A 13,719-nucleotide genomic window follows, 5' to 3' on the forward strand; every position below is an offset into this window, starting at 1 on the left:
TTGAACGAACGCGAACTTTGCTTGATTACTCCATAGCGGTTCTCTCCGCCGAGCCTCTGAAGAACGAAATTCAAGGTCATTCAAAAACAAACTGTCGAGCTCATATGCTGGAATAATCTCAAATGCAGATTGGATTATACATTCATCGTCTTACTCGCTGTTGTTGTTGCAGAGCATCTCCTGCCTCGCATTACATTACAAGATAAACTAAAAAAAGTGCTCGTAAATACTCGTGAGAAAAGTCCCAGAAGCAAAGTTTCTACCCGTGAAATCGACTTGCAAGTTGCAGTGCCCAATGGCAATGCCCACTGCCCAGTTAGTGTCGCGGGAGACGTGGTGAGAGATGGTGATAGCGGTAGTGTGTTGACGCAGCTCTATTTCTTGCGTGTTGGCGAGATACGTTGATCCCGGATTTCCGGAGTCCTCGTCAAATTTTATCATTTTACTATAAACCCATATTTAAGATATCAAATGCTCTACCGTAAATAATGTAGTTTTCACTTTTACACCTATGAATTTCTGAAAATGGCTGTTTCTATTAGGATTAATGTTTGGGCAGTACCTAACGATTATAGCATTCATGAATGCTGATGCGTGATGGAGACGGATATTACTTGGTAATCAGAAACACTGAAAACATTTATTTTTTTCCTTAAAATAAATTTCTTGTCGTCAAAGTGCACGGTTCAATGAGTGTCATGACATTAGAGTCCGTCAGTCCGAGATTGAAGAGCTAGAGCGTATTTGTAGGATTCTATCGCATGAACAATCGTTCTCCGGTGTAAGCGTTGTTTTTTCATTTCCCTTCTTTCTTCATTACGTAACACCCATGATCAGTTATTATTATTTAAGCATTTCACATCCCATTTACACTTGCAATTTTCGGCAGACTCCTTGCCAATCAGACTGCTGTCGAAAAATAATCGGTAATCACTAATCAGCAATCAGGGACTATTGCCTGGTCGTGATGTTTCAGTTACCGACGACACTCACGACAGTCAACCTAACTAGGCAACAGACTCTGTTCGTCGCGATATTTCGGTTGAAAAGTACGACAATGATTGTGATTGCGTTGCGATTTGTAGGGCGCAGACCCTTCTCTCTTATTATAATGATGATAAGTACAAATTTTCTGTACTATAACATTCCGATACAATTTCAAACACTCACAGAAGATTAAAACTTGATTCCTCGTGCTACTATAACGATCCCTGCATTGTATTGAGCGATTCCTGCATGGACATAAACTTTTTTTCCTCGTTAATAATACTAGTCGAGCTTTGACTTTTACCGGAACCTACATAGAATAACGAGTTACAGCGCCTTGAAAAAAACCTTACTTATAACCCGTTGGAAGGCATCTATTAGTTATAATAATATGCGTTCAAAAATTACTTTTTAAAGACAACACTTCTAAAGAATCCAGTGTCTTTGATGCAACACATGTACCATGAATTTCAAATTTATTTTCAAACATTAAAAAAAATAATTTACTAATTTTTTTAAGTTTCAAAAATTTTAAACACCTTTAAAAATTTCTATTCTGTCAATTGATTCATGCATTGTCTCCAACTTTACGCAAGTGTGCAAAATTTCAGATCGATTGGACAGGTAGAAGTGCGTTAAATATCGATTATAAGATTTGTAGCAGACAGACAAACAAGAAGTAAAGTTAAAGAGAAGTTTTGTAAAAAATGATGAACAAATTCGATCATATCTGAAATTGCTACATAAGACGTACCTACACAATCTCATAATCTCACTTGTAAACTTTTCACCCTTCGACAGAAACTTGAAGTTGTTAATCACATTATAAACATTCAAAGGGATTTTTTCGATGACTGAAGTTGCGAGTTTAAGTTCTCGGTTTATGCTAATAAAGAAATAATCTTGAATAATCAGGTATTCGGTTACCGTCAAGGACAGAGAGGCTTCCTTGACAGCGATGCGGCTGCAGGTGCTGCTCGTCGTCCTCTCTGTGGTGAGTGCCGCCACAGCGTGCCTGACAAGTTTTTTCTCTCAAATATTTATAGAAATTTTGGAACTATTTACAGGAAATGTTTAATTAATTACAAATAGAAAATATTTTTTAGCATATATGTAAAATTTAGTACGTTAGACTGCCGATCTATTGCTTTATGCCTTTATCTCGTATGCTTGTCAATCTTGAGCGTGTAACAAGATGATAAATCGTCGCAGAACTAAATGCAACTTGAAGAATTTCCTCAGATATAATAAATATTGCATATCTGAATTTTCCGTCTCGTGCGTTTCTGCTCTAACGGGAATTTAATGCGAAATGATAACCCGGAAATGCTATGTTGAGATTTCACTGTTGACTGTGACGTTGAAATCTACCGCCAACGACAGCACACTGAGGAATAATGTTAATTACTGCGACTTCTCATCCTGCCAAATAGTGGATCATTCGTATTGGCCTTCAGCGGGAAACGACGTTAAATAAATGGCCGAGTCCTCCCTCGGTCTCTTCTATCTGAAGCTATTATTCAGAACAGGACCTTAAATTCGAGGTCATGTTTAGCATAGTTGCCAGAGTTCGAATCCAGTTTCGTGCTTGGAAGTTTGAAAGAGGAAGGTTTGCGTGAATTTTGTTAAGTAGCTAATTGTTTTTTCCTAACTGTAGAAATGCCATTTTGTTTACTGTGATACTTTGTCTTTTGTTAATTTTGTAGTCGTCAGACAACTAGCCGTCCACATGGTCTTACCGGCAAGTAAGCTTATACATTAGGCAAGTATTAGTTAGTCAATGTTTCCTCATCTTTAGCTGTCAGTGTGTCATTATATCGAGGCCGCGAAAAATACTGCTTTGAGTGCGTTCACTATTAGAAAGCAACCTTACGCACTGCATTGTGCACGTCTGCTAATGGTGAATCACTTAATGTATCGCATTGAGCCTGTTCGCTGATGGTGAACGACTTAATGGATTAGCTTTTCATCGCATGAACTGGCTTGATATCTGGCCGTGGCATTCCTGGCAGTTGTCGATTCATGTTCGCCAAATTCAAATCACGTTTTCGTGAGTCCTGAGCAATTTTTTTTACCAGGATCTACTATTTTTCGCTCTGATCTGGTATCTGGCAATGAACTGCTAGTTCCAGATCCTCATGACTTGAAATTGTGTTTCTTCCGCATATATCCAGACTCCGCCAAAGCGCACGGTCGCTATCTACATAGGTATATAGCGTCTGGCCGCCACTAAGTCTTGTCTTGTAGCTGCAAATTAAGCCGGTTGGTTCCAGCTTTTTTGAGAGAGTCATATCTCCAGGCGGTCTTTGATTGATGGCTTGCAGTTGATTTATTTTTTCTAATTGTGGCATGCGCTGCTGTATTTGAGACGATAGTTCTTCGAAGGTCTGCCAAAGTCGATCAACCAGTTTGTCTTTCAATGACGAAGTGGAATCATAATTGTGCTGTGCCAAATCACTATGATTAATATTATCTGTACATAAATAAATAAATTGTATTTACATTTCCGCATAATAATCTCTAATTGCATAATTTGTAACCTCTCATTTGTGTTCACGCTTGCGCCGTGATTGGACTGCTGACCGAGCAAGCAAGGAAAGAAGCTCTACGAACGTTGCCTTACGTTTGAAATTCATCGACTCCCACTTAACTACCTCAAACGCTATCATTGACTCCCACTTTACCTTCCTCAGACGCTGGAATTGGCTCCCACAGATAATAACTGTAGAAGTTTTTCTGGAGAGTAGCCGGTCCACTTAACTATCTCAAACGCTGGAATTGGCTCCCTTTTAACTATCTCAAACGCTGTCATCGACTCCCACTTAACTACCTCAAACGCTGTCACTCGCTCCCACTTAGCTACCTCAATTCTCAAACGCATTCACTGGCTCCCACTTAGCTACCTCAATTCTCAAACGCATTCACTGGCTCCCACTTAACTATCTATAAAGCATTCACTGGCTCCCACTTAACTACTTCAAACGCATTCATTGGCTCCCACTTAACTACCTCAAGCGCATTCACTGGCTACCATTTAACGATCTCGAACGCATTCACTGGCTCCCAGTTAACGCTATTTAATATATCTTGCCGTTTATCTCTATTTAATGTTTTATTTTTATTTTGGCCATTAGATGCAATTTTACGTAACTCTTTACACGTGAATTTCGTGTCACTCTTATAGCTGCGTGCTGATACGAAAGTCCCGGGCGTGATAGAGTTCAACTTCAACTTACATTTCGTAAGATTATGCTCAATTTCGCTCAACTACCGTCAACTGGAGAAAGATTGAAAATTTTATCAGCGCAATATCTTATGACATTTATTATGTTCGTTTTTAATGTACCTTTATGCGAAAAAGTACTCTTAATCATTACACTAAAACCATGTTGAGACCTTTCAGTCTCTGTGCAATATCATCAAGATTTTTTTTAATATTTGGGCCAAAGTTATCTTTAATTGGTGAAACTTTGTCCCATACTTGTAAACCTTATGAGACCTATGTTTCGTATTGATTGGGTTGAAGTTAGACAAGATTAAATTACCACAGATCTTTCAGATTTTTTATTTTTATTTTTAAGTATATAAAAAGCATTTAACATCATATATAGTTGTCTAGTTCTGGTACAGGGAACTGGTTCCTTTATTGCACTATTTATCATGTGACAAACTGCGTCTAGTCGTAGGTCGGACAATCTTGTTTTTCTGGCCAGCGCAAAAAGTCAAATCTTTTCTATGCATTCAACTGAAGGTCCTTCTTCAGATGAGCTGACAATTTTTTTCAGGGTATTTCTGTCCATTATATTCAACAACAACAACAACAACGACGTTTTCAATGGCACAGTCATCATGCAGGGTTAAGCTCAACTAATGTTTATAATTCATAAGGCCTGTGAACAGGTGTGCCTGCTTCTTATATTTCTTCTAAATCAGAAATGGTTTCGATTTGCCCAGCAAACTCTAGAATGTCCTGGCAACATTATCTTCATATGGTGAAGATTTGAATTTTTTCATTCTTCTTTTAAGCTATGTTGATATTATGATTTGGTTGAATGTTTGGGCTAAAGCTACCCCAATTTTTGACGAAAATTGTCATGAAATTAAAAAAAAAACAGCATTTTGTACATCACATATGCAACCGTCTTAACACACCAATATACTAGAAACGGTGACATATATAATATTATTACGCTCTTAACTTTTATTTGCTCTTCAATAATTAATGTTTACAAGTAAAAGTTTGGCATAAACAAATTTCACGCCTTTTTCACCAAGAAGATGGACAAGCACCGGACATAGTCGAAAAATATGGAACGAAACCCAAACATCATCAACAGTCAAGCCAGTGGTGCTACCTATCCAGTGATACATAAACTTGGTCGATAACTCATCACATAATCACACTATAGTACAAAAATATAACTCAGTACTCACTGCAGTCAGTGACAGAGCGCATTTTCTCGTCGACGAAAACGTGACGTCACGGACAGACGGACATGACGAACACAAAAATAGCGCCTTTTTTCCATAAAAGAGAAAATGCGCTAAAAACACTCATTCTAAGTTCGGCCTATGTTACACATGATGGGCTTACTCTAGTTCGCAGTACCTGTTCCCCTTCCGTATCCAATCGGTATTTTACTATTGTAATTGTACGTCTTTAAACTCTTCAACTGCAGAACAATTGTATTCTATGATGCTTTGAAACTGTGCGCAGCGTGCATATAGTAAACTTTAACCTATCGTAAGAAGCTTGATCCTTGAATGGAATTTGGACTCAATGACCTCAGTGAATTTATGGAGCAGATATTTACCTTTAATATCGAATTTCGATTGATTTAATTTAACATCCTGAGAAATAACCGGAACTTAACTCACTTATATTTTGAGTTTTTTTTTCATGTCAGCGGATTTGTCCGAACGCTTGAATGACATCAGGCTGTTGTGCGCAGTGCTATGACGTATGGGATTTGTGATGTCTTGTGCACTTAATTCATCTTGTGCACCTCAAAGTGTACGTCTGTGTGCACCTCATTGTGTACGTATCTGTGTACCTCATAGTGTACGTCAGTGTGCACCCCATTCTGTACGTCAGTGTGCACCTCATTGTGTACATCAGTGTGCACCTCATTGTGTACGTCAGTGTGCACCTCATTGTGTACGTCAGTGTTCGCCTCATTGTGTACGTCAGTGTGCACCTCATTGTGTACGTCAGTGTGCACCTCACTGTGTACGTAAGTGTGCACCTCAGGGTGTACGTCAGTGTGCACCTCATTCTGTACGTCAGTGTGCACCTCATTGTGTACATCAGTGTGCACCTCATTGTGTACGTCAGTGTGCACCTCATTGTGTACGTCAGTGTGCACCTCATTGTGTGCGTCAGTGTGCACCTCATTCTGTACATCAGTGTGCACCTCACTGTGTACGTCAGTGTGCACCTCATTCTGTACATCAGTGTACACAAGGAAGCTGAGTGCAGTCAGTTTTTGCGATGGTCCTGAAGAAGTTAGCGCAAAAACTTGTATCGTTTTTCACTACACGTGAAGCTCGCTGTTCCAGCCTCTGGACTCTGGTCCGTTCTTGACAAGTCTGGTTGCAATACATCAGCATTTTTATTGCAATATTCCAGTTCTCAGCTGCTGTAATGTTAATTGCAAGTCGTGATCGTGATTTATCAGAAGATGTAAGTGCATCAGTCATATTAATGCGATATTCCTTCATAAACTCCTTCATAACCTTCAGCTCATCCTATGTTCCATGCAGGTTGAATCTGGGACATTGGTAAATATTTGAAGGATACGTACGTACCCTCTAAAAGATACGGACCCTTTAAAGGATACGAACCCTTTAGGGATACGTGCCCTCTAAAAGATGCGCACCTATTTCATTTACCTGAAATGCAAATGTTGTTCGTTGCTTTGCATCGTTCAAGCTCCGTCATGTCTCCTCATCTTCGGACAGCAGTTATTGTCTATAGCGTCAGCAGCGGCTGTGGAATTATTTAGCTCTGCCTGGCAACTAACCTGATTAAATTCAATCCAAGGGCATAATGGAAGCCGAAGAAATTGTCTGCGCTGGTTCACTGTTGTTATGGGCGGTGCGCAGAGCCTGCGGTGCAAGTTTTCCTGGCAAGTTACAGTGGGGGATTCGTGGAATCGTGCCTAAGAATCGCGCTAAACCTGCCATATTTGTGTAGTAAAGGATTTTAGTGGGAGCCAGTTTTTGTAGCCTCTATATACTAGCTTGACCCATTGGTGATGCACGTCTACTAGGAATTGATTTTTTGCACGTCTACCCAGGAATGGTGGCAAGGCTGAACAAAGTATTGTTATATAATCGTCAGTTGGGGTTTAAATGCAGATTTGTGACGTATGAACAATGTTTTCAATTGATTATTAATGTTTTCTTTCTTACATTAACTAACGGTTTTTAGACGCTCGGAATTATTGAAACGTTTTCTCGACGTTTCCTTTTCAAATCATTTAATCCGCGCACTCACTTTTCAATTTTTCAAGATTTTTACATAAGTTCTTTCATACTTTCTGTGTACTTTAGTACACTACTATGAACCTCCCAGTGAAAATTTACAGACGTGGCAGCTTCTGATTTGGATTACCAGAAGCTGGGGCGACTCTAAATTTTGTTACTTCTGTAGCCCACGGTTCCAGTGCTTGAGGGAGCAACGGTAGTTGGTTTGTAATTTCCCGGCAGTTTCTTCCTGCAGAACAAATTAAACTTCTGCTGGAATATTCTGCAGCCTAGCAAGGTACGAGTATTTGTTAAGAGTAATGCTAAACACTTGGCGCTCAGTGCGAGTCAGAAGGCATGCTCGCTTATTTTTTTTTATCTTGGGATAAAACGAACGCTTTACAATCTTCAATCAAAGAGCCTGCTGGTGCGGCCAACAGAGCAAGGCAGAGTGGAAGATATCGGCCAACAGAGCAAGGCAGAGTGGAAGATATTGTTTCATTTGACGCTTCATTGTAGCCTTTAAGATGTGTAGTGTGTTCTGGAATTATAAGCATACAATCAAGCTAATATATCCCTAATCAGTGATTTTTTACCTATTGTTTTAGCGAAATAATTTTTTACTTTAAACAATCATTTTACACTAAGAAACAATTTAGGCTCACGCTCAAGTTTTTTCTAAAGATAATTTAGAAAAATGTTTTCCACATTGATCGAGATTCATGTGACTGATTCAATAAAATCTACATAAGGTTTCACTTTACCATGGAACTCATGAACTCGGGTCTCGTACTGTGAGAAACCGTGTCTGGTACGACCAGCTTTCTCCTCCATTAAGTAACTGAATCCTAATTGGCAAGACGTTTATGTGCCGAGCAGCTTGGTGACACTAACAAGTTGTTCACCTCCATATTGCTGTGCAGGCCCACATTGTATGTATAGAAGCTAGGCTAACACTTTCTCCGGTCTGTAATTCGTACAGACCGGAGGCTCACGTCGTACAGACCGGAGGCTCATGTCGTACAGACCGAAGGCTCACGTCGTACAGACCGGAGGCTCACGTCGTACAGACCGGAGGCTCATGTCGTACAGACCGGAGGCTCATGTCGTACAGACCGAGAGGCTCACGTCGTACAGACCGGAGGCTCGCGTCGTACAGACCGGAGGCTCGCGTCGTACAGACCGGAGGCTCGCGTCTTATTGTGCAGGGGCTCGCGTCGTACAGACCGGAGGCTCACGTCGTACAGACCGGAGGCTCATGTCGTACAGACCGGAAGCTCGAGTCTTATTGTGCAGGGGTCGAAGTATCAAAAATAGCTACGCCTTCGTAACTCCGTCATGTCAATCACTGAAAATTTTTCAATCAAAAACTACCAATCACCGACGAGAAATCGGCCTTAGACTGCTACGTACAATAAGGCCGCTATACGTGTTCTCAGAACGCTACCTGCAATTAGGCCGTTATGTGTACTTAGGCCGCTATACGTAGACTCGCTCCATGGACTGTCCCATCCCACATATCTGACATAGCCAGGTTCTGTTCAGGTTTAGTAACTCATGGATCGTCGTTGCTACTAGGCTTACGAATTCACGTTTAACCGCCAGAAATCAATTAAAGTTATTGGCATTAAATGCTCAGATCGTTACATTATTGGACGTCAAATTTCTTCTAGTTAATCGCCGTTTGTGGCGGCTGGAACTTGAATTGCGCACTGGGAGTCGAGCTTATGTTTTATTTTATATTGAATGATAATAAGCTTCATTGTAATAAGACTTTGAACAAAGTTCCGTAATTTGTTATGTATAAATGGGAAGCATGTTTTTGTTCTAGCGAGTTCAGAGCGTGCATTTAGCAGTTACGCCTCTGCGCCATTGACAGTATGAACTATGTAAGTTTTTACTTTTAATTATGTCCATATTAGTGGTGTAGGGGATCCACACCAGATTCTCAAATGGCCAAATAACTCACTTTACCTGAGGGATAATAAATAAATGAATATTCTTGTGTGCATATTCGGAGGATGTATTAAAAGTGCTTGAGAATTGAGTCAGAAACTGGATTCCTGACAAGAAATAACAAAACTTGTTAAGGAAAAGATAATGAGAATCTTGGCAGTAGAATACATACAAATACGTATAATATGTACAAAACATTACCAGAAAATGTGCACTGATCACAAAAATCACAAAGCGGATGGCACGACAGATTAAGAATATACACAACACCTTGCCTGTGTGGGTTCTGCTTGACTCTACTTTACCCAAGACAGTGTATATAGGTTAAAAAATCATTGATATAATTAATCATATCAAAACATTAATTCCTAACTTTCAAATGAACTGAAATAAAGCTACTCAACGAGGCAACACAAATAATTCGCACGTTTCCGTGACGTCCCGCTACTGTGTCTATGAATAACTGGCCTGTTGGGGTTCTGGCCTTGAAGCGCTTCTAAGAACGTGACATTCAGCAATACTTGGGGAGTGAAGAGGCCGCTCAATACGGGGGGCGCGCTCCACCCACAGATCGGGGACGAGGTGCACTGCTCAGAGACTGCGGGGGCGGAGGGCACTGTTCAGAGACTGCGGGGGCGGAGCGCACTGCTCAGAGACTGCGGGGGCGGAGGGCACTGCTCAGANAGTGCCGTGCTGCTACCATGACAACCACTGGCTTAGTACCTTGCTGCTACCATTACAACCCCTGGCTCAGTACCTTGCTGCGACCATGACAGCCATTGACTGTCGTTTGATAATTTAGGTTTGTTAATGCGTTGCAAATATTCTAATTTATTTGCAATTTCTTCGTCAAACAAAAATTTTTATCGATGGGCGACTTTTTTGCAATCCGTAGTGCTTCCTTAACTGACGAATAGAATGAAACCTTTCTTCCTCCCTGTTATGAGGCTCAGATTTATTGCCCAATAAGTTTTTTACGTCTCCATAAAAACTCTCGTTATATAAGTCAAAGAGGCATTTCGTGAGCGTATTATTATTCCCCCATGGGAATTATTAATATGGGAAAGCTAAGGAAAGATCGGGTTCCAAAGGCCGGCCGGATCTCTTGTGAATCAAGTTACGAAAAGTTCAAGAATCGGCAACAGGCCATGGGCCTATTTCTTCAGTGCCGACACTTCTATTCTATTCTATGACTGACGATGTGAGGTCAACCTTCCACGTCCTGAAGAGACGGTCCCAGCCTTCGTCTTGTACTGTTGAAATCCTTATGAAATTACTTAGCTGCTACGAAAAACTGCACTTGATAGGTATAGTTTATTGATATTAATGAGTTTTCGGCTTTAAAATAGGCACAAAGATATTATATTTTTTTCGTGTGCGTATAATCATTCCACATGGAAATTATTATTATAATTATATTATATATTATTATTTTATTATTATTGTTGTTCTCGTCCGCCGCCACAGACGCTGCGTTCTGGAGGTGGAGAGCGAGGCGGAATGGCTGGAAGACGTCGCTCCAAGGCAAGTTATCTTAATTGTTGCGAAGTTTTTTAGTGATTTTCTTGTACAGAAGTCGTTCAGGATCTCTTAGAGTGTCCAGTCAATTTAGTAGTATTAGATCACTATATGACAAGGATTTCCTGTTCGTGTCGGCTCTTTCATCTCTATTGGACGTATATTTTGTTTGTTGAGCTCGTGTTGTACCTATGTAGTTGAGTAAAATTCAGTTAAGTCGTTTGCTCATTCAAATTCCATCAAATAGGGTCAAATTTTAATTTGCAGGATGGCAGTCTACAATTTCTGAGTGCTGAAACTCGGGGCCCGCAAAGCTCCAGTAACCGTCCTTTCGAGTCACATGGTCCTAACGCTAACGGGGCAATCGAAAAAATACCGTCACCTCTCCCCTTCCCAACACGGCTGCCTAAAAACGGACACAACATTGTTTTCCTCCCTGGTGGCAGTGCTACGGCACTCAATAACGGCCGTGACCTCATGACCGTACCTCGTGCACCTGGCGTGGGGATCAACTTCGGTGCCGAGAAGAACGGCCAGGACGGAACCACAAACACGGTTCCTCGGACCACACCTAAACCACCGCCAGGTATCTTCAAATCTGCTTTCTAAATCTCGGCAAATTATTTTTATCGCTGCAGGCCTCGAAATCCAGCAGTTGCTGGAACTCAACTTACGTCCCCACCTTTCTTGGATTTTTTTTTCTAGTTAATTCTAATTTTTCCCCCAGTTACAACTGCCCCGGCCCCCGTCACCGGTAATGTGGATTCCGGTGCTGGGGCAGGCGGGAGCGGCACGGTCTACCGCCGGCGATCGTCCCCGGGTTGCACGCGCGGCTCCAAGGCGCTGCCCTGCGAAGTGGACGATGAGTACACCGATGAGATCGCGTGAGTCTAAGCATCGTAATCTTTATACACTCTGAGAAATTACTGATGTTTGTCCAAATAGCGATGCTTTTTTTTACATTGACACTACCATTGATGCATTGTAATCCAGGACTAGTTTAGCCTGGCTAACGATATATCAGTGCTACATGCAGGAAGTGTGTCACTATTTTATTCACTAAGAATCATTTTTAGCGCATTTTCTCGTTTATGGAAAAAAGGCGCTATTGTGTCCGTATGTCTGTCCGTCCGTCCGTCCGTGACCACGTTTTCGCCGACGAGAAAATGTACTCATTGCAGTGAGTACCGAGTTATTTATTTTTCTGAGTATAGGTTGCTTTTCGTGAGGACCGCCTGTAGGTCCTTCGACTATTTTTTTGCATGGGTTGGTGCTGGTGATGGGGCGCTGTAGGTGCTGGTGATTGCATTTTCTTTCACTGAGGTCTAATTTCTGCGTTGGTCCAGAACTTGTTCTGTTGAACTTGTTCGTAAGTTCTGTTGGTGTAAATCATTTTTAATTGTAAATCTAATCTCAGACTTCTTCTTTAGATTTTTGATTTGCATTTTTTACCCTTCTCTGATCACCTGGGTTTTTGGTCTTGTATTTGTGTACATGTAAGACTAAGTCAGCGTTCCCCAAAGTGTCTGGCACCCACTACTCGTCGGGGACCACGTCACTGTAAATTTTGCGCTACAAATTCAATTATTTCATTGTTAAATTATGCTGTTTGGGCAATGAGTGAGGGCAAGGCTCTAAAATGGTCATTGTTCAAAGCGTGGTGCGTGAAGAAATTGAAAGGCAATCGTTCTTGTGAATGTTTATGAGTGACCTCAGGTCTCTAGCATTGTGATGTGTCGTGCGTGTGAGTCACCGTGACGAAATAATTACTTGTTGCCTGCAGGGACCGCATCAGCCACCTGCTCTACGCCTCCCGCATGAACGCCATCATCGATGACGCCACCTTCAGCCAGTTCCTGAACGACGTGAGTTGCCAGGGATGTGAACCTAACCCTTGCGTCTTGACGTACATGACGAGCGTTTAAGCTTATAGGCAAGTCCTCGACGCGGGACGCTGTCGCGGGACTTCGTACACGCTGGGCGTTGTGCAGGACTTGATTTATCCCGCTGATAGTAATGAGCATAGACCTGTAAGTATTTCTATTCTTTTTTTAATTGTTAAATTCAAACGTTTAAAGTAAAATGATTGATGAATTAAACTGTAGAAGGCTGCGTATGGCTGAGAGGTCGCTGTGTTTTTCAGACTGCTGTGGTGGACGATGGCAAGACGTTCGACCTTCCCACCACCAGAAGTGAGCTTAATCTTTAATTTTATAATTCTAATTTTGTATCAGATATTTGCACCACTTTGTAATGATAAAAGGAAAGTAATAATGGTTTCATTACGTTTCTGCAGAATAAAGTTTTGCAAATCATTTAGAAATTTAGAACTGAAACTGATTGTCAATAACCTGAAATTCTCACCTTTGCATTAATTCGTTAAAACCTGAAGTTCTGAGATATTTACTGGTATACCGGTTCATAACATCCTTCTCATCAAATACTAATTATAATGGGAGTTTGTTGCAAGTTATTAACATTATTGCACGTCATTTCATATCTCAATAACAATAAAGCTCGTCAGTTCACGTCTCAATAACACTAAGACACGTCAGTTCACGTCTCAATAACACTAAAGCACGTCAGTTCACGTCCCACTAACACTAAGGCACGTCAGTTCACGTCTCAATAACACTAAGACACGTCAGTTCACGTCTCAATAACACTAAGACACGTCAGTTCACGTCTCAATAACACTAAGACACGTCAGTTCACGTCTCAATAACACTAAGACTCGTCAGTTCACGTCCCAATAACACTAAGGCACGTCAGTTCACGTCCCAATAACAC

General features: G+C 41.1%; 1 protein-coding gene across 1 annotated transcript; it reads left to right on the forward strand.

The window, feature by feature from the left end:
- The first annotated feature begins 1,686 nt into the window (after positions 1-1,686).
- Positions 1,687-13,138, forward strand: LOC108666638. The gene is made up of 6 exons (XM_018153550.2): positions 1,687-1,981; positions 10,879-10,935; positions 11,197-11,515; positions 11,657-11,813; positions 12,713-12,794; positions 13,073-13,138. The coding sequence occupies exons 1-6, from the start codon at positions 1,946-1,948 to the stop codon at positions 13,136-13,138; spliced, it is 717 nt and encodes a 238-aa protein (XP_018009039.1). The 5' UTR covers positions 1,687-1,945.
- The last annotated feature ends 581 nt before the right edge of the window (positions 13,139-13,719 follow it).

Source organism: Hyalella azteca, unplaced genomic scaffold (assembly GCF_000764305.2).
Source record: "Hyalella azteca isolate HAZT.00-mixed unplaced genomic scaffold, Hazt_2.0.2 contig8686, whole genome shotgun sequence".
Classification (NCBI taxonomy): Eukaryota; Metazoa; Arthropoda; class Malacostraca; order Amphipoda; family Hyalellidae; genus Hyalella; species Hyalella azteca.